Here is a 21,916-nt window from a genome sequence, read left to right on the forward strand (position 1 = left end):
TATTCTCTGCAGCTTTTAGAGTCTAATTAGGTTGCATTTATGTTTCCATCTGGGAAGCCTAACAGGGAGAGGGGGAGTTTGTTTATTGGATATTGTTTAATTATTCTTTTAAATCTCTTCTTCTAGCAAAAATAGGCCTTGAAGATATCCCCATTGCCTTCCAGTTCTCTCCTTAACTGTCTTTTGTTCTTGCCTGAGGGCAGGTGCAAGGCCTGAGGCTCCTCTGGTTAGCAACCAAGCGAGGAATGAGGTGCTGGCTGCCAGCAGCTGGTTTGACTATTTCTCAAGTAAAAAACACAGTACCTAAATTCCATATAACACTGGGCCCGCCCATATGCAACCCTGGGAAAAATCATTACTAAGACAGAAATTAGGTGATGAAAAACAAGTGAGAAACATGGAAGTAAAGCACTTAATGGCAACTATTTCCTAAGACTGTGTGATGCTTTAGGAGAGAAGGAGGAGAGCTACATTGTACTTTTTTCTCTTGGATTATTTATATTTTTAGGTTAATTTCCCTCTGATTTCTATATTACTTGAATAATTTGTGGTTTTCTAAGAACTTATTTATCATTTATTTGAGAGAGAGAGAGAGTGGGAGTGGAGGGGCATAGGGAGAGTTCTAAGCATACTCCATGGTAAGCATGGAGCCCAATGCAGAGCTTGATCCCTGGACGGTAAGATCATGACCTGAGCCAAAACCAAGAGTCAGACTCTTAACCTACTGTACCACCCAGGTGCCCCCATTGAATAATTTTGTTTTTAAAAATATCCTGGAATAGAAAATTGCCCTATAATGCATACAGTGAATTTATTAATTAGTTTCCCCCTTGATATTTTCAGTATTCTTAAGTAAATTTCTTCTTGAGAACCTTCATAGAAGTATCATATTTAGTGTGTTCTTCTGAAAAGCTAATGTTGCTATCTTTTTACACTAGTAAATATTTAAAATGTAAATATTAAAGAGCAAGTCAGCAGTGGTTTGCTTGTGATCATAGAAGCTAGATCTTTGGAAGTAACTCCCAAGGTTCACTCCCAAACCCCTTTGCTCTCTCTTTTACATTAAAACACATCGCTAGGGAATGTTTGGTCTCACTTTTCCTGTGAGGGAATGCTGGAAGTCAACCCTGAAAGATACAGACACGGAAAACACAGTTTAGGGATTTGTCTATTTAACTTCATAGTAATGCTGAATTTATGAATTCAAAATTTTCTTTGCTTCCAGCTCTTTGCTTGAGTTTTCTGTCTTGACATTAACTCAGGGTGAGGGCTAACTTCATGCTGTGGATTGTTTCTCTTCAGCTTGTTGACCTGATAGGGCTCAACCCTGTTAGTTCCCATGGGAAAGGCTTGATCATTTGTTGTCAAGTTGCAGGAATTTGTCATTCTGGCTGCTGCCCTGTTTGCAGTTGGGCACTTAGGAGCAGAGCTCTATGACCTTTGTGGCTATTATAAGGCTGGCTGATACCTGTTCCCTAGGGTGATATTTGGTTTGATACTACTAGATATACTGTATAGTTTGTTGTTTATAGAAGTATGCATTGCTTTAAGTAAATATACTGCACAAAAATCAAGATTTATAAAGAGAAAAATCTGATGATCATATATTTTACAAAGGGATCATCAGTTTTGAAGAAATATTTAGCATTTTATTTTTTTTAAGTGTGATCCGTATCTGCTCATTATTGACCATTCCATTACTCAGAACCAGTGTTTCTGTCTTATTTGTTTGGATTTTTATAAATATTGGCTACCTTATAAATATAAGCAATATGGAATATTAAGATAATCATCTAGAGAATTCAAGCCAAAAATTACTTTGATCTCTTCGCAGAATCCAGGAGGAAAAGAATACCAGAATCGATATCACCACTTACAGTAAAATATCTTATTTGAATTTTTACATATAGTTTTGGAACTTTTTTCAGCATCTGTTATGAAAACAAATCACAGTAATAATCAATGTATTTGACCAAGTTTTAGCCATGTTCACAATTCTAATTTTTAGGGGGATCCCTGGGTGGCTCAGCAGTTCAGCGCCTGCCTTTGGCCCAGGGCGTGATCCTGGAGTCCTGGGATCGAATACTGCGTTGGGCTCCCGGCATGGAGGCTGCCTCTCCCTCTGCCTGTGTCTCTGCCTCTCTCTCTGTCTCTCTGTCTCTCTCTATGTCTATCATGAATAAATAAAATCTTAAACAAAAAATAGTTCTAATTTTTAAAGTAAATTTCAGAATGCCTGGGTAGTTCAGTTAATTGAGCATCCAACTCTTGGTTTTGGCTCAGCTCATGATCTTATAGGTCTTGGGATTGAGCCCTGCATCAGGTTTGTTCCCACTCCTGCTCCTTCGTGTTCCGTGCCCAGTGGGGAGTCTGCTAAAAGATTCTTTCTCTCTGCCCCTCTCCCCACTCACCTGAGCATGAGCACCCATGCACGTACTCTTTCTCCCTCAAATGAATAAATCTTTAAAGAAAGTAAAATAAACTTTAAAATTTTAGAACAATTTTAGATTTACAGAAAAATTGAGAAGATAGTACAGAGAATTCTCTTTTAGTTCATACACAGCTTCCCCTATTATTAATACCTTACATTAGTACAGTAGAGTTGCCAAAATCAATATTGATACATATTTTTTTAAAGATTTTATTTATTTATTCATGAGAAACAGAGAGAGAGAGAGAGAGAGAGAGAGAGAAAGGCAGAGACACAGGCAGAGGGAGAAGCAGGCTCCATGCAGGGAGCCTGATGTGGGGCTCAATCCTGGGACTCCAGGATCATGCCCTGGGCCAAAGGCAGGTACTAAACCACTGAGCCACCCAGGGATTCCCCCTTGATGCATAGTTTTAACTAAGGTCCATACTTCTTGAGAGTCCCTTCATTTTTACATAATGTCCCTTTTCTGTTTTAGGCTCCCATCCAGGGTACCACATTACATTTAGTTATCATGTCTCCTTAGGCTCCTCTTGACTGTGAGAGTATTTTTTTAAGACTTTCCTTGTTTTCAAAGGCTTTAACAATTTTAAGGAGCACTGGTCAAGTATTTTATAAAATATCCCTCATTTGGGATTTTCTAGTGCTTTTGTCATGAGTGCACTTGAGTTATATAGGTTTTTGAGAGGAAGACCAGAGAAATAAAGTGCCATTTGAATTGGCTTTGATCACCTGGCTGATGTAGTGTTTGTTAGATAGTTTTATTTATGTATGTAAGTATGTATGCATGTATGTATGTACGTATAATTAACACACAAGTGTTATAGTGATTTCAGGTGTCTGATATAATGATTTGACAATTCTATACATTACTCAGTGCTCATCTAGGTAAGTGTACTCTTAATCCCCTTCACCTATTTCATCCATTTCCCTAACCCACCTCCCTTCCAGAAATCAACAGTTTGTCTTCTGTACCTAAGAGTCTGTTTTTTGGGTTGTCTTTTTTCTTGTTTGTTTGTTTAGTTTCTGATATTCTACATATGAGTAAAATCATAGGATATTTGTGTTTCTCTGACTGACTTATTTCACTTAGCATTATACTTTCTAAGTCCATCCATGTTGTTGCAAATGGCAAGATTTCATTCTATTTTTGTGGCTAAGTTATATTCCAGTGTGTGTGTGTGTGTGTGTGTGTGTCAATGGACACTTGTATTGCTTCCATATTTTGGCTATTGTAAACAATGCTATAATAAACATAAGGGTGTGCTTATCTTTTTATATTTCTATTTTCATTTTCTTATAGTGGAATTACTGGATCATATGATTTTTATTTATCTTTAATTTCTTGAGGAAACTTCATACTGTTTTCCACAGTGGCTTCACTAGTTTGTATTCTCAGCAACGTTGCAGAAGGGTTCCTTTTGCTCTACATTCTTGCCAACACTTACTTCCTGTGTTTTTTATCTTAGCCATTCTGACAGGTGTAAGGTGATTGTAGTTTTGATTTGCATTTCCCTGATGAGTGATGTTGAACATTTTTCGTGTCCCTTGTTGCCATCTGTATTTCTTCTCCAGAGAGATGTCTATTCAGGTCTTCTGCCCATTTTTAATTGGATTATTTGGGTGTTTTGGTGTTGATTTGTATACGTTCTTTATATTTTTTGGATATTAACCCCTTATCAGACACATCATTTGCAAATATCTTTTCCCATTCAATATGTTGCCTTTTTGTTTTGTTGATGGATTCCTGTGCTGGGCATAGAACTCTTTTAAATGGCAATTTTCCCTTGCATATTTGAAGGATGATAAATTTATTTCTGTGCCACCTGCTGGGAACACAGCTTTTACCTGAAACAAATTATTGCCATAATGTTAATTTTGGGTAGTGAGAGACTGAATGGACATAGAATAAACCAGAATCACCTAGAATTGACAAAATATTTGAATTTCTGACCAGGTTAAGATTTCATTTGACTTTTAAATATTTATAAGTTTAAAAATAGCTCAAAAATATTTCTAAGCATTCTGAATTCTACAATATTTTATTCTACAGTAAACACCAGATTTTTACCACTGAAGGCAAAAGTTAATATAATTTATTCATTAAAACACTTTGGACACTTTGGGGCAACTGAAGATATCCCCAAACTTAACTGCTCTGTCAGTTCAGCATCTGCTTTTGATGATCCCAAGGTCCTGTGATAGAGCCCTGTGTTGGGGTCCCTCTGCCCCTACCCCCTCGTGCTCCCTCTCTCTTTCTCTTAAATAAATAAATAAAATCTTTAAAAAACCTTTGAACACTTTTTCTGTGCTAATATCACAGATACGTATGTTGGAATTGGCATCTACATTCTACTTCTTACTTGTGGAGCTATTTGTAGGAAATAGTTGGGAATAAGGAAACTGCCAGGTGTTGGTAAAAGAGTTAGGAGGTTAAAATCAAGGAGGTTAAAAGAAATTATAACTCTTGGGCTATGTCATATGACGGAAATATTGTCTGCATAAAACTAGTTGTTGATAACTGGAACTCCCATCAACTTACCCAGACAGTCATTAATCAATGTTCTGTACACAAACAAATGAGACCTATTCACAAGAGTCAAGTTGAAATATGTCAGCAAAGCATTTTCACTTTATCTTGGTTATTTTTCATGCTGGCTAAATCATTAGAATTTCCTCTTCTTTGCTCTCTCGTGGATAAACCATTGGCCTGTATCCATGAAAAGGCAGTAAGCCCAGTTGAACAATATATCCAATATTTTTAGGAATATCCCTACAGATTAATTTCATTCAATCATTCAAGGAGAAATGTTTACTGAAATGCATTAACCCCCTGAAGAATGGCATGCTATATAAAGTTACACCTGTCTAATGAAGTGTTTAATAAAATTCAGCACCAGTTCCTAATCAAAGCTATGAAAATACAGTGTTCTTCTAAAATATGATAAAAGGGTCCTCTTATTATAGGTAAAAATGATACTGAATTTAGATATATTCAGAGTGATTTATCTTCAAGTAGATGCAAAACATCAGGTGTGCTTTTATTCAGTACAATTACTTATTGAGCATCTACTTTCTAATGCTGAGGATACAGTAATGAGCAAAGCAGGGAGAAATCCTCACACTCTGAATCTTTTAGTTTAGTGGTGGTGGGGGGTGGAGTGGGAAAGAGATGGGTAGAGAGATGAAAAATAACACATATACAATGTCAGATGGTGAAAAGTGCAGTGGAGGAAAATGAAGCAGGAAAGATTTAGGGAGCACAGGGGAGGAGGATGTATTTTTTAAAGGGGAGTCAGGAGAGGCCTCCTTAATGATCTGAAATTTGAGCAAACATGTGGAGGATGTGAAGGAGTGAGACAAGCAAATGCCCAGGGAAGAGCTTTTCAGGCATCCACAGCAGCAAGTGCAAAAATCCGGAGGCAGGAGCATATCTGATATATTTAAGGAATAGTAGAGCCTACTATTACTGCAAAAAAGTTAATAAGGAGAATAGGTTAGATGAGTGGAGGAGGGAGACCATATAGAACCTTGTAAGAAACTGTTAGGACTTTGGAGGGTTTTGAGCAGAAGTGTTAGAATTTCTGATGTAAATTCTCAGAAATCACTCTGGCTGCTCTTTTGGATTGTGATTGGGAGGCCATTACAATAATCCACGTGAGAGAGGATGGTGGCTGAAAGCAAGGTGGTGAAGCAGACAGAGATGGTGGGAAGCGGTGGAATTCTGGAAGTATCTTGAAAGTAGAGTCAGCAGATTTTGCTGATCAGTCAAGTGTGGATGTGAGTTTCCTTTCATTAAGAGCAGCAGGAAGGATGGAGAGGCTTTCACAGGGACTATTTTGTAGAGGTTTATATTTTCTTGTCCACATAATAAAGTACAAAAAAAGAAATGAGCTTTAAAAGGAACCTGATTAGAAAATTATGATTATATACCTACCAGAGCTAAAGTAATCAACCAGAAACTAATAGAGATAATAGAACAGTGAGGAAAAAACTGCTGGCCAAAAGATAGAATAATACAAATCAGTCCTATACTCAAATACCTTTATTTTCTAGCCAAAAATATAATAATATAAGACTGCCAACTTATGATAGCCACAAAATTGAATTATATGTTAATTAAACTTATGTGAGCATATATAACACCTATCAAAAAAATCTACAAAATTTTAATGGTGAAAAAAGGCCTGAATTCTTAGAGAAATATGTCCTACTCCTGGATAGGGATAATGAATTGAGGTGGCAATTGTTTCTAGTTTAATTTGCAATTTTAACACAACTCCAATTAAGATACCAATGATGTCATTGGCATTATATAGAATTCAAAATAATTGATTCTACAAAATACTGGGAAAGATAGATAATAATATTAAAGCATTAATGAAGGAGTAATAATTATCTCCCAAAACAGACTGTTAAAAAAAAAAAAAACAACTGAGCCAGTGTAATGCTGGATTAGAAGGAGAAATGTAAACCATTGAAATAAAATAGAGCATGCATAAATAATTTTAAGTACATATAAAAATATAATATATGGCAAATGAGTATAATAGAATTACAGAGAACATTATTTTATACACGCTACTAGAATAACTTTATTTCAATATGGCAAAAACCAAATTTACCTCAAGAAATTAAAGTAGAAAACTAAATCATACGCAAAAAGATAGTTTGTTTATTTAACCGAAGAGGGAAGCCATTTTAGATTGTTAGAGAGGTTATGAAGAAAAGATGGGCAAAGACATTTAAATAAAATTCAAATATATTTACAATTAAAATAAATTACAAATAAAATAGTAGCAAAATAAAATATTTTTATTTTAAGTACTTGCAGGAAGTCCAAGTATCACATGTGTGGGTTATTAAATGTTCTTTAGAGTTACTGATATTTTAAAAACACACTAATACAACATAGAAATGTAATATATGGAATATATAAAGAGCTGATAAAATTTCTAAAATCAGCACCAAAACTCTAAAATTAGCACCAAATCTCAAATGGACATATATATATACATGTGTGGGGGTGTGTATACATATATATGTATGTATTTGTGCACACACACATTAAATTGGCTCCAATCAGGTGCCTGGCTGGCTAAATCAGTAGAGCATGAATTCTTCATCTCTGAGTTGTGAGTTCTAGTCCTATGTTGGGTGTAGAGATTGTTTTAAAAATAAAATCTTAAAAAAAATAGCCCAAATCAGGGGACATACAGATAAATCTTAAAAAAAGGTGCCTCACTCAAAGAGAGGACAGTGTAAATGAGTTCAGTTCTTCAATAGGGCAATGTTTTAGGGAGCATTCGTGTTTTTTTGGTTAATTTTAGGAATCTCATTATGGAGGAAGTTTTTGTACAAAAATAATTTCAAAGAAAATAAATGTTAACTATACAAAGATGCACTATAGTAGTGTACCCATGGTAGCGAACAATAACTAGAAACCAAATAAATGGTCAACAATTGGAGAGTGATGAAGGAGAATTTTGAGTAATTTTATGCAAGGCTGTTTACTGTGAATCTGAGATCGGAAATTAGAAAAAAAATTATCAGGAAAAGATTATAGGGAAAAAGAGCCAGAACACAAATTTTTTTCTTAATTTTTATTTATTTATGGTAGTCATCACACACACACACAGAGAGAGGCAGAGACACAGGCAGAGGGAGAAGCAGGCTCCATGCACCGGGAGCCCGACGTGGGATTTGATCCCGGGTCTCCAGGATCGCGCCCTGGGCCCAAAGGCAGGCGCCAAAACGCTGCGCCACCCAGGGATCCCAAAATTTTTGATCATGATCCAAATATTGGATAAAATCTACCTATGGTTAAAGGTAGGAGATGCTATTGAGAAGGGTAATGAAGGAATTTAGAATATAATTTGTGTAAAAAGAAATGAGTATAAACATCTGCATATGTTAATAGATTTATTGAAGTTGTTAGGATGTTATAAGAAATATACTCATTTGCCCATTTCTTATGCTTTGAATTCCTTAGGCAGTGTTTGTTTCCTTTTGGAACTGGGGTGGTTGAAAGCACCTTCATCTGTGGGCCCTTGGAGTGGAGGAATCCTGGCTATGGGCTATGAGTGGGGCTGGGGAAGGTGACCCAGGCTGCTTTGTTGCATGGGCGGCATGTGACTAGGGTTTGGGGACAGAATTGGAATCTCTTGTGGAACTGGAATGCTGGGCAGGGGGCTAAGGCACAAGCTGGTCATATGGATCCAGCTACCTCAGCAAGAATGTGGCAGAGGAAGTCTTCAGGTCCCCTAGGGTTGATATAGGTTCCAGCAGACAACTGGCTCTGGTTTATAGCTGAGAAGACTGGGTCTATTAGTGAGAGACATCTCTAACCCTTAGTGGGGCGGCCCTCTGGGGAGGCTAGCGGTGGGGCACTAACCATTGTTCTGCTGCAGAGGAACAGGGGGAGACCCGTGATTGAGCCTGGGTCTGGGCTGTGGTCAGAGGGTCCTGACTGTGGGCTGGGGCTCCGAAATGGCATCGGGGAGAGAAAGCACCCAGGGAAGCCTGGCCTATCGCAGGACTTGTGTGGGGCACACATCACCTCTGTAACCCTGTGCATGCATGGTTGGTGACTGCTCAGAAAGAGGGGCCTGGCGTTGGGGAGGAGCTGGAGTGGGGCAGCCAGCACTTGCCAGGGCTTGTTGTTACGTGGCGAAAGGGAAGAGAGGGATGGAAACATGAGGAACATCTACGAGATCAAGACCCTTAAAAGACGGTGCATCAGGTCCTCCTTGGCAGACTAAAATATCTGTTTCTGCTTCTCCATGCTTCTTAAACATTTCTTTGCATTGTTATGTGTTTTTTTTTTTTTTAATCTTATGAGAATAAGCTCCCCTCTTCCACATGAAGAAATAAACCCTTTCCCTGGATTCTATTCTCTTTCCACTCCTTTGGTGTTTATAGTATCTTTTTGTCTTTTCATCTGTCTGGCTTCTTTTTACATGCCTTAAGATACACCTGAGCTCTTCTGCTTTCACCAGCAACAAGCACCAGCATCTTCTGACTCTACTAGCTCCTCAGTCTGTACTTTTCTTCTTATTTAGGTAATAAAAGATTTCTATAAACATTATTATTTTAATTATTGAAAATATGATGTAAAGACAAGTCAAAAATTTGAAACGGAAAAATCATGCAAACCTACCTTCTAATTTAATTTTTTTGGTAATTATCATACCATCTGTGTCCCTTAAAAAACAGCTTTATTGACATAAAATGGACATACCGTAACCTGCACATATTTAAAGCACATAGTTTGGTAAGTTTTGACATATTTATACTTCCATGAAACCACCACCATGATGAAGAAAATGGGCATACTCATCATCCCCCAAGTCTCTTCATCCCCTATGGTAATCCCTTCTTCCTTCCTCTTTGACTCAATTTAATGATTTTGAGATTCATCCATGTTGTTGCCTGTGTCATTAGATCATTCCTTCTTTAAAAAACAACAACAAACAAACCAGCATTTTATAGGTATAACTGATATACAATATGATTTACCCATTTAAGTGTACACTTCAATTAGTTTTAATAAGTTTGCAGAATTGTGCAACCATCACCACCATCCAGTTCTAGAATAACTTTATCCCTCAGAAAAACCCTTGTGCTCATTTGCAGCCACTGTGTTATAGGTGATCACTAATGTACTTTCTGACTTGACTGGTTTGCCTTTTTTGGATGTTGTATATAAATGGAATAAAAAAATATGTGGTTTTTGTATCTGGCTTCTTCTACTTAGCATAATGTTCTTGAGGTTCATCCATGTTGTAGTATGTATCAGTGCCTTCTTCATTTTTAATTGCTGAATAGGATTTCATCATATGGCTATCCAGTTTGTTCAGACATTCACCCGCTGATGGACATTTCAATTTCCAAGTTTTGGCTATTACAAATAAAGCTGCCATTAACATTCATGTACAAGTCTTTGTATGAACATAGGTTTTCATTTCTCCTAGGATGGCTGGATCATAAGATAGATATATGTTTAACTTTATAAGAAACTGCCAAACTGTTTTCCAGAGTAGGGTATATTTTACATTCTTACCAGATACCACATGCTGCTTAATACTTGGTATGGTCAGTTTTTTTAATCGTTGCCACGTAATAGCTGTGTTACGTTGTCTCATTATGATTTTAACTTGCATTTTCCTTTTTTTAAAGTTTTGTTTATATAAGTAATCTCAATACCCAACATGGGACTTGAACTCATGACCCCGAGATCAAGAGTCACATGTTCTTACCCCTAAGCCAGCCAGGTGCCTCTAATGTGCATTTTCCTAAAGACTGATGATGTCAGGCACCTTTTCATATTCATATTTGTCATACATATATATTCTGTGAAGTGCTTATTCAAATATTTTGTATACTTTTTGTTCCATTGTTATCTTAGTATTGAATATTAGGAAGCTTTTTATATGTTCCCGATCCAATACCTGTACCAAACATATGCTTTGCAAATGTTTGTTATCATTCTATGAGTTGCATTTCTGTTTTTTAATGGTGTTTTCCAAATAGCAGAAGTCTTAATTATGATGAAGCACAATTTATTGATCTTTTATTAGCCATGATTTTGGTGCCACATCTAAGACATTTTTGCTCTACCCAAAGTCACAAGAATTTTCTCTTCCATGTTTTTATCTACTGATCTTACAGCTTTAGATTTTAAGTCTATGACATATTTTAAGTTAAATTTTGTGTATGTTGCAAGGAATGGATTGAAGTTCATTATTTTGCATATGCATATCCTATTATTCCACCATTTAAAAAATATTTTATTTATTTATTCATGAGAGACACATAGAGAGAGAGAGAGAGGCAGAGACACAGGCCGAAGGAGAAGCAGGCTCCATGCAGGGTGCCTGATGTTGGACTTGATCCTGGAGTCCCAGGATCTTGCCCTGAGCCAAAGGCAGACAGACGTTCAACCACTGAACCACTCAAGTGTCCCTATTCCACCATTTCTTAAAAAGGCTATCTTTTCTCCAGTGGATAGCCTTTGTACCTTTGTCAAAGATCTCTTGTCTATATATGTATAGATCTCTTTCTGGATTCTTTTTTTAGCTTTGTTGGACTGTTCGCCTTTCATTATGTCAATACTACACTGTTTTTACTACTATAAGTTTCTAATAAATCTTTAAGGTAGGCAGAATTAGTTCTCCAATGCTATTTTTCTTTTTTGAAATGTTTTGGCTATTCTATGTCCTTTGCATTTCCATATCAATTTAGAATCAGCTTGCCAGTTTCTGCAATAAAAACCAGATGGGATATTGATTGGGATTCTGTTCAATCTCTGAATCATTTTGGTAAGAATGGACATCTCAATAACACTGAGTTTTCTGATCCATGAGCCAAATCTGTCTCTCCATTTAAGTCTGTACTGACTGTCAGCAATGTTTTGTCCTTTTCAGTGCACAGATCTTTTACATCTTTGTCACATTTGTCCCTAAGCATTTCATATAGTCGGTTGCTATTGTTAATTGTACTTTTAATTTAAATCACTTACTATTTGTTGTTGGCACGTAGAGTAATACAGTAGATTTTTTAATGTTGATGTTGTATCCTTCAACTTTACTAAACTTTCTTATTCTAGTAGCTTTTTTGTAGATTCCGACAGATTTTCTACGTGAAAAATCGTGTTGTCTGTGACTAAAAATAATTTTACTTTTTCTTTTCTGATCTGACTAGACTTTTTTTCCCCCTTGGTCCTATTGCTCTGTGTCCCATATAATGTTGAAGAGTGGTCCCAAGAGTAGACATCTTTGCCCTATTCCTGATCTTGGGGGGAAAGTATTCAGTCTTCTACATTAAGTATGGTAATAGCTGTAATTTGTTGTGGATGCTCTTTATTAGGTTGAGAAAGTTCTCTTCTATTCCTAATTGTTGAAATTTTTTGGATATCAGGAATATATCTTGAATTTTGTTAATTGCTTTTTGTGAGTCTATTGAGCTAATTGTGTGGTTTTTCTTTTTTTCATTTGTTAATATGGTAAATTCCACTGGTTGTTTTTAGGATGTTAAACCAACCTTGTATTCCTAAGTCCTGGTTGGTCATGATGTGTTATCTTTTTATATATTGTTGGATTTTATTTTCTAGAAGTTTGTTTAGAATGTCTGCATTTTTATTCATGGGAATAATGATCTATAGTTTTCTTATACTCTTTGATATTTATGCTGGCTTCATAAAATGAGTTCTGAAACATTTCCTCCTCTTCAATTTTCTCAAAGAATTTATGGAGACTCAGTATTATTTCTTCCTTAAATATTTACTAGAACTCACAACTGAAACCCTGTGGGCCTGAGTTTTCTTTGTGGGAAGTTTTTCTTCCTTTCCAATCTGTTTGCCTTCTATTTGCTTTGGATATCTGAAAAAGTCTTCCTCTTGTTTTTATTTTTGAAAAATATTTTTGTTGGATTTGGAATCCTAAATTGATGATAATTTTTTCCTTTAAATTTTTTTAAAGGATGTTGCTGTACTGTCTTCTTGCTTATGTTAGTTCCAACAAGAAATCTGTTGTCATCCTTATCTCTGCCCCTCAATGTGTGTTATATATTTATTCCCCTCTGGTTGTTCTCAGAATATTCTCTTTATCACTGATATTGAGCAATTTGATTATGATGTGCCTTGGTGTAGTCTTCCTTATGCTTAGAATTTTTTCAGTGTGTAATTTGGAGGAAATCTCAGCCTTATGTCTTCAAACATAGTGTGGCTCTTTCTTCAGGAATTACAAATTTCTTGTACATCAGGTCCCTAAAAGTTGTTCCACTGCACACACTTTTGTTTTTGTTTATAAAAACATTAAAATCTCTGTGTTTTGTCTGGAATAGTTTTTATGTTTTCAAGTTCACTAAGTTTTTCTTATATAGTGTCTAATCTCCATTAATCCCAACAAATGTGGGGTTTCTTTCCTTTTTATTTTTTTTTAATTAATTTTTTAAAAATTTGACAGAGAGGGGGAGAGAGAGCAGGAGTGTGGGGAAGGGGGGAGGGTCAGAGTTAGATGGAGAAGCAGACTCCCACTGAACAGGGAGCCTGACATGGGGTTTGATCCCAAGACCCTGAGATCATTACCTGAGTGGAAGGCAAATGCTTAACCAACTGAGCCACATAGGCACCCCTCCTTTTCACTTTTAACATTGTAATTTTTAATCTCTGGAAGTTCAGGTTGGTTCTTTTTTTATATCTCTCATATCTCTACTTAACTTTTGAACATACTATATAAAATTACAGTATATAAAATTACTGTTTTAATGTTCTTTTCTGCTAATTCTAAAATCTGTTAGCTCTGGATGATTTTGCTTGATTTTTCTTCTATTTAGTGGTCATGTTTTCCTGCTTCTTTCCATATGTGATAATTTTTATTAGGTGCCAGACACTATAAATTTTACCTTGTTGAATGCTGATATTTTTATATATCTATAAATATTCGTTAACATTGTTTTTGAACACAGTTATTTGGAAACAGTTTGATTCTTTCAGGTCTTGCTTTCAAATTTGTTAGGCAGACTCAGGGGAGTGATCGATCTAGTGCTAATTATTCCTCATGCCCGAGGCAAGAACCTTTTGAGCATCCTATCTAATGCACCATGAATCTGCGTGGCCTTCTGGCCTGGCTGGTGTGAACAGGTACTAAACCGGCCTCTGTGTGAGCACCAGTCACCTATCTTTTTAATTATTTAGGTGGTTCTTTCCACAACTTCAGATAGTTTCTTCTTGTGCATGTGGTGATTAGCACCCAACTAAATGTTCAAAGGGAAGATCTCTGAGGTTCTCTCTCTGCACCACTGTCCTCTCTGGTGTCCTGCCCTGTGAATTCTACCCCTCCTGGTCTCCCCTCTTGGTTCTGCTCTTCAATTTAAGGAATCTACTTGACTGCACCTGGGTTTCCCTCTATGTTCTGTGGCCTGGAAACACTCTGAATTCAATAATCTGGGTTATTTTAAGTCTTATCGTTGTCCTGTGTCCAGTGTCTTGAAAAGTATTGGTTCATATATTTTGCCCATTTTTTGCTTTTTTCAGTTAGTATAAATGTTGTCCCTGTTATTCCATCTTGGCTGAAAGCAAAAGTTTCTTCATGTTTTCTTAAGTACAAATATTTACATGGTTGTAATTAAAGTATATGTATCATTTTATGGTCAAATAAACCCTGTAGTTCAGACAGATTCCATATTTTCTAAATAGTTTTCATAATTGCCATTTTAGTAGCTGCAAAGTGTTTCACAGTGTGCCAAATTTATTTGAGAGCCGTTTATACATTAAAGAATGATTTATGTTCTACCTCTTTCCAAAAAAGAATTTCAGATGGCTCACTGACAAAAAGGCCTACTAAATAAGACTAATACATTATGAATTAGAAGGGAAAACAAGGTTGAGAAAAACCGAGGAAGTAATAATGCCAACTATGATAATGTCTGCTGTGGGTATCCTGGCAGCCAAATGTGACAACTGTGATCAGTTCTGTTATGTTCATTATGAGAATGAGAAGGAGATTTCTAGGGAATAATAGTTATTGAGTGCCTACTGTGCACAACTTAAGGAAAAGGTGTGTTTGATTTTTACCTCTACCTTACAGTACTTGCCCTGGGGCACAGAGTAAATGACAGAATAGGCATTTTGGTTCCCAAGAATAAAATGGCACAACAGGCATTCTGAGGATAACACCATCCATCACACACGCTACCTCAGGAGAGACAGACATCTTCCTGGTACTGAATTCTGAGAGAAATTTCTCACATGGGGCAATTCATAGAGGCAACAACAAGTGATACAGTGATCAGTGTCTTCACAACAGCTTCACACTAAATACAGAAATTTTTAATGAATTTTTTTTTTTTTGGTAATGACTTTTGATAGCTGTGACATTGAACCATCCTTCAGTTGAGAAGTTACACTGAAAGGAATTAATGTGTCTTTCTTGGGAGATAACACTAGCCAAAGATGGAATTTAGTTCCTTGGAGGAAATGATTGCTTGCTGTCCCACATGCCTCTTTTTATGATCTGGATTGTTCTTGGATAAGGTTCTGAAAAGAACTAGAGGTCTCCTGTCTCATTGCTTTTGATTTTTATTGTGAGAGTCTATTTTTACTAATTAACTCCTTTTTCTCACAAACTGCTCCATAATCCTTTGACTTTGACTTCTTTTAAAATATTTTTTATTTAAATAGAATTTGATTAACATATACTAACATTAGTTTCAGGGGTAGGATTTAGTGATTCATCAGTTGTATATAACACACAGTGCTCATCCCATCATGTGCCCTCCTTCATGTCCATCACCCAGTTAGGCCTTCCTTTCTGCCAACCTCTCTTCCAACGACCCTCAGCTTGTTCCCTAGAGTTAAGAGCCTCTCATGCTTTGCCTCCCTCTCCACTTTGCCTTCAGTGTCTGTAACTCTACTAAAAGCTCTAGGCACCTTTGTGGAACCACCATTGTCACTGGAATTTTGGGGTCCCTCCTTCTCTGTCAGCCTGTTACCTTTCCTCACAAACTCCTTGTGTTCTTCTTGTGCACTCCCAGTCCTTACCCCTTTCTCTTTGTACTTAACATTTTAGCACCTTCATTAGTGCCCAACTTGATATGACTGAGTACCCACTACTCTTTGAGCTTGATGCTCAGAGCTACAGGAGTGAACAGAGACAAATGATACCTAGTTCTGATGTCGGGTTGTTCACTTTCTAGTAGGAGATAATAAAGGAGAGTAAATAACTGTTATAAAAACCCAGCGACTTAGAAGTTGTACAAACAAAGCAAATATGAATACCCAAGTGGAAAAATGAGGGAATATTTCATACAGGCTGTAACTTTTGATGTTGTGAGTTATGTCTGTAAACATACACGCTTGCACCGGACTCCAGACTCAGTTCATCTACCCACCTTCCCCTCCATCCCACTGACTAGCTCCTGGGATTTAGCTGTTTTCTTGGTGGGACTCTAAGTGCTATCACTGTCATTTCAACTCCTGGCACTACCAGCCGTCCCAGACTTCTCCAGAGTGTGGACTGAGCTTTGGGACAATTTTCATAACATGCGCTGGGGACAGAGCCTCAGCAGCCTCAGTGTTGAGGTCCTGTCTTACTGACCCACAATGTCTGTGGCATCCTTTTCCATTTCTGGCTTCAGATGTCATGCCTTTCTGCTGTTTCTCTTCTTGTATGTTGTGCCAGCAGCTGGTATGACATAACTCTGAAGTGCAAGGGAGTTCATGCCCTATGGGGTCAATCTGCCCAGCAAGATTCAGCTGATAGGAACAGGCAAGCAATTCCCTCTCTCCCCCTGATGGACTGTTCCAGGGAATAGAGTTCCATGCCTGTCTGGAAGCCTTTCCTCATGACTGAGCAGCTGTATTGTGAGCAGTTTAGTAGGCACCACCTTGTACCTGCTCTCATCCCTTCCCTGCACCTCCTTCCCAACTTCTTCACTCTTGCCTCCCCGAGATGGCACCTCCCAGTAATGTCTTCACACATGAGATCTACTGCAGGCTCTTTTTTTTCTAAAGAATCTGGACAAAGGTTCAGCAAAGTATAGAGAAAGCAAGGCAGGTGTGCTGAGGCTCTACACCAGTAGTCAATATAAAATATCTCAGGGTGTGATCTCAGGGTCCTGGGATGGAGTTCTGCATCAGGCTCCCAGAGGGAGCCTGCTTCTCTCTCTGCCTATGTCTCTGCCCCCCTCTGTGTATCTCATGAATAAATCAATAAGATCTTTAAAAAAAATCTGTCTCTCAGGCCTGCCTGTCCAACCTGAGCATGTCCTGCACTCTTGCATACCTGGAACTGTTCTCCTGGGCCCTCTGTAGGCACTGTCCCCTGCCCACCCACCAGCAGCATGAGTACAATATTAATTTCTCCTTGTGCTTTCTGTGTTTTACAAGCTCGTGGTCCATATAGAATTATAAAACACAAGTCATAAAAAAAGACATTCTGCATATTCCTCAAGTTTCGGCTTAACAACCACCATGTTCTTGAAGCCAAAAGTAAACTTTCTCTACTCTGTGCAGCCCAACTATTTGTTTTTAGGTTACTTTCTAGCATTTATCACTTACTGTCTTGAATCATAGACAGTTGTTGGGTATTACTGCATTTGTCAGATAAAAAGCTCCTTGAGGGGAAGGGCCATAATTTAGTTTTACATCTTCTATGAAGCTTATCATAGAGTAGTGCACACAGTAGGCACTCAGCACTTATCAGGTGAATACATTTAGAAAGCTATGTTCAAGGTTAAGGTAACACTGTGGATATGTTCTTTAAATTTTTATGGTCACACTTGACGGGATGAACACTGGGTGATATGCTATATGTTGGGAAATAGAACTCCAATAAAAAAAAATTTAAAAAATTATTATGTTCAAATAATAAATTATAATAATCAAAAATTCTTTTGAGAAACCCACCAGCAAGTCTCGAATTTTCTGACAGCTCAGTTTCAAGGACACATGGAGAGGACTAAGGTCATGCTGTGAATCTCCAAACACCTGATAGTAGAAGATTCTCAGAGGTTCCTGAGGTCAAGGGCATTAGAATCCAATCAGACAACATGGAACAAAGGTTCAACCTCATTGGGCCACAGGATAAACAACAAGAGAGGAATCTTTTCTTTCATTCAGTGAATATTTTTGAGCACTTACTTTGTGACAATCAAATAAATGCTTTTAAAATATGAATGATAGAGGGACAATAGTTATACTTGTCCATGGGAACATGTAAAGGTGATTAATTTCCTCCCTGAGTTTCTTATTTAGAAAGTTGGTTTGTGTTCTTACATTTCACACTGTCCAATTAATTTCAAGGAATTTTTGGAGTCATTACAGCAGGTGAGTAAAGGAAGAAATTGAAAGAGAACATGAAAACTGTTATCAAAAGTGTTAGTAATCGCCATGTGTAGTTGAATAATTGTGCTCCATAAGAAGATAGAAGCTTGGTGGTGCTCATAAATAAAAAGTGTTTAATTTTCTTAAATCTTTGACTGTGAGAAGCCTTTTCAGCCACTCATTATATAACAAGACTGGGCAAGCTTCCTTCTTTCCTTCTTCTTCTTCTTCTTTTTTTTTTTTTTTTTTGCCATTGACATCTTCCAAGGAAAATGCTGCATGATATGATTTTCAAGGCTAATTTGCTTTTTTGTCTTAAGCAGTGCCTCTTGCTACACATTAGCCTCCTGTACCTCCCTGAGCTAGATAGGCTCCTTCAAAATTCCTAACAGGCAGCCTGGTGGAGAGATGGGAGGGAAAGGAAGGGAGGGAGGAAGGGCGGGAGGAAGGGAGGGAGAGAGGTAGAGGGTGCCTGTCTGCTGCGTACATGTGGTACAGGCTGGGAGATCGGAACGCTAACAGAACAGGCAGTGTAATTACATGTTCCCTGTAAGTATGTTAGCCCCACGGGGAACTGAGCTGGCCAGTCTACTTGGAGAGGAAAAGTAGATTTAAGGGTAGTAGAAGAGGTCATTTCATAACTGACTTATTACTCGGTTATGATGAGGGCATTTGCTGATCTCCAGTGACTGCCTGATGCTTTTGGTCAGGCTCGGCTCTGTCACTCCCAGATACTTGATTTTGCAAAAGGGACACACCTTTCTGCAGGAAAAGAAGACACTGACCAGATTGCAAGCGGTAGGTTGTGACATTCAGCATGTTTATGCAGCAGAATTGCTGAGAGATGGGGGTGGGGTAGGGAGTGGGGGGTGGTAGTGGTGGTGTTTGGGTTGGTTAATTTATCTGCAACAGGGAATGTTTTATTTTAATTGTCAGTTAAAAAAAGAGTTGCTGCCTAGGCTAAGGTATCAGTTAAAAAATTCTGCGTTCCCAGCTTTTATATTTGTTAGATGTGGTTTCTGTGCTCATGCAGCTTTAGTGAAGCGAGGGAGGGCTCACCTTTAAATAACCTGCAGCTTCCTATTTTCATTCTTTTTTTTTTTTATCCCTAAGCACTGTTCCCACCCCTTCTTCCCAACATCCGCCTGACCGTCCCCCCCACCCCACCCCACCCCACATGAAATGTGGCCTCTCTTCATCATGGGTCTTCTGCACCCTGAGTCTGGATTTCTGGCTGGTTTGCTGTAGGTGTTTGTGGATGCCTCGCAGTCAGCCAGGGCCCAGGCGAACTGACTGTGCATGGGAATCGGAGACCATGGCCGTGCAGCTGGTGCCCGACTCTGCTCTAAGCCTGCTGATGGTGAGTGCTCCGGGAGGAGGTGGGGCCCAGGCAGCGCCCAGCTCCAGGCTCGCCCGCCTGCTCCGCACCGTGCGCTGCTGCAGTAGCTGCAGACATGCTAAAAATCGCCCTGCTTTATCCCGCAGGCTTGTTTGAAATGATTTCTTGGGTGAGAGTATCAGCCATGACAAAGCACTCTCAGGGAAAAGAAGCATTAGATTTGCCATTTTAGAAACTTGTTGCTTAATGCTATTTTGAGAGATGTGCTTGCAAACAGGTGCTAAGAGCCCCTGGAAATAGATTCCCACCAACGCCTCCCCCTGGCTTCTCAGCATCCTTTCCCTGCTGCCTTTTGCATCGAAATTAAGGTGATCGTGTTTGTTTGTTTTTATATCTTCTCATAGCAACTGTGGAATATTTTGCCCACGGAGCAATTGAATAGGATCTTCTTTCTAAGGTGCCCCCCTCCCCCGTGACTATTCAGATTTCCCCATAGAAGCAGCTGAGGAGGTAGTTTGTGGCCTTGTGTAACACTGGGACTGTAGAGCTCACCTCCCAACTGTGATTGCTGGGGAGACACTGGTAGGCCTTGTCCAGGCACTTGCCAGTGTGTGGACCACTGACCTACTGGAAGCTTCTCTGTGATTCCCATCATGTTAAGAAGGCCTCCACTCTTAGCCTATCTAAGCAAACAGGGGCACTGATGTCACTTTGTTTTAACCTGATTGACTTTCTGCTAGACTCTAGATTCAGAGTTTGCTTTTACTGTCCTGTTGCTCCCCTTCTCACTGAGCAGCCCATATGCCAGGGTAATGCTGACAGAAGTAGGGGCTTGGTGTGTGAATGTTCTCACAGTTACACAGGAGGTTTTACGAACAAGGCATAAGTGCTTCTGCTGTGTATATTGATCTGTGTTTTCTGACTGAGAAGGGGAAATGCAGCTTTGTGAGGCCTGATGAGTTTATTAAGAGCACTTGGAAGAAGAGCCAGTGGGGAGTCTGCCTCCAGAGTGATGAGCTGGGTCAAGTTAAGAGGGATAGATATCATGGCTTCTTTGTTACCCCAAATGTCATTTAGGCCACACAGCCATTTGAAATGCCTGAGATCTCTTGGGCTTCTGCTGACTTCCGATTCTGCTGGGAGAGAAGTATCCACAAGAATTAAAGTTGTTTTCTGGAGAAATTATCCTTGACCCATCTCCCTTCCTCATAATTGTATTGTCTAATGATACTTTATCCTCCATTGTGTACCTGTGGTCACGTATGTGGATGATGAGGGTCTGAGTATTTCTGACTGTGGCAGGAGATGCAGTGACAGTATCTATGAGGACCAAGAGACTCCAAGAAACTGAGAATGAGTCATTTGCAAAAAAAAAAAAAAAAATATATATATATATATAGGCACATATGCTCATATTCAGGTATGCATATGATCTAATATTATCTAATTAAATCTTGCATTATATTAATATAGAGAAGAAATGTGTTATTAAAAATTAGCTTTAGGGAGAGCTGGACCTGTTTGCCTCCAGATTTCGGTTCTATTTCTCCTTGATGCTTCTGAGCATTCAAGTGTGTGTCTGTTTTACTGGGAGCCATAAGGATAAATCCTTGGTACCCAAACAGAATGCAGTTTGGCATCCTGGTCCAGCTACTCCTGCCACACGCACATTCAGGTTCTTTTATTCCTTGTGTTCCCAAATATTATGGTTGCTTTCCTGGAGGTATCTACAGCTCACACTTGATCCTCTGTGTGTCAGCAGCCTCTGCCCTCAGATCTATCCCTAGTGCTCCCCTCTTGCCCAGATTAAAGAATTGCAAGTATGTCTCTTAGAAGCTGGGAGGAAATAGCTCTTTACACCATGAGGGACCATTAGATTAGATAACCTTGGGGCACCATGTATAATCACAGTCTGTGCATTTTTCTGTTTCATGACTGGTTTAGAGGAATTTTCTCCTATGGACTTGGTTGCTTTTTTCATTTTTGAGAGTAAACCTCAAAATAATTGCTTCCCAACCTATTGCGTTGATGAGTCTCAAAATGTATAAGCAAGTCAATAAGGGAGAAAGGAGGAAAAGAGGCCACTTAGCAGTTGCTTTGGCTGTGAATTCAGGAAGGAAGTCGTAAACATGATTGTTTATTAGCTAATCAATCAACCAATCAGTCCTCAGTATTTATGGAATGCCTGCTGACTGAGGAAAGTAGCATAGTATAAGGGCCAGAGCAAGAGTCATAAACACCCTGTTTGGGGAGAGGTCCATACTGGGTGTCTTGATTGCAATTCTGCCATTTTATCCTGTAGAGTCATTGAGCTGCAGGGAACTAG

General features: G+C 38.5%; 1 protein-coding gene across 5 annotated transcripts in view; it reads left to right on the forward strand.

Annotated features, from left to right (window-relative positions):
- Positions 1 to 21,916, forward strand: part of FRMD4A (FERM domain containing 4A) — a 751,487-nt gene that overhangs the window by 110,794 nt on the left and 618,777 nt on the right. For 3 of the 5 annotated variants that reach the window (XM_049100487.1, XM_035713659.2, XM_035713663.2), the window contains one exon: positions 19,500 to 19,611. In XM_049100487.1, the coding sequence (XP_048956444.1) occupies positions 19,510 to 19,611 (102 nt within the window). In that variant the 5' untranslated portion in view covers positions 19,500 to 19,509. Of the gene's footprint in view, positions 1 to 18,746; positions 18,801 to 18,852; positions 19,050 to 19,499; positions 19,612 to 21,916 lie in introns of those variants that run through there. The other 2 variants (XM_035713657.2, XM_035713665.2) reach the window with 2 other exon arrangements.

Source organism: Canis lupus, chromosome 2 (genome assembly GCF_003254725.2).
Source record: "Canis lupus dingo isolate Sandy chromosome 2, ASM325472v2, whole genome shotgun sequence".
NCBI lineage: Eukaryota > Metazoa > Chordata > Mammalia > Carnivora > Canidae > Canis > Canis lupus.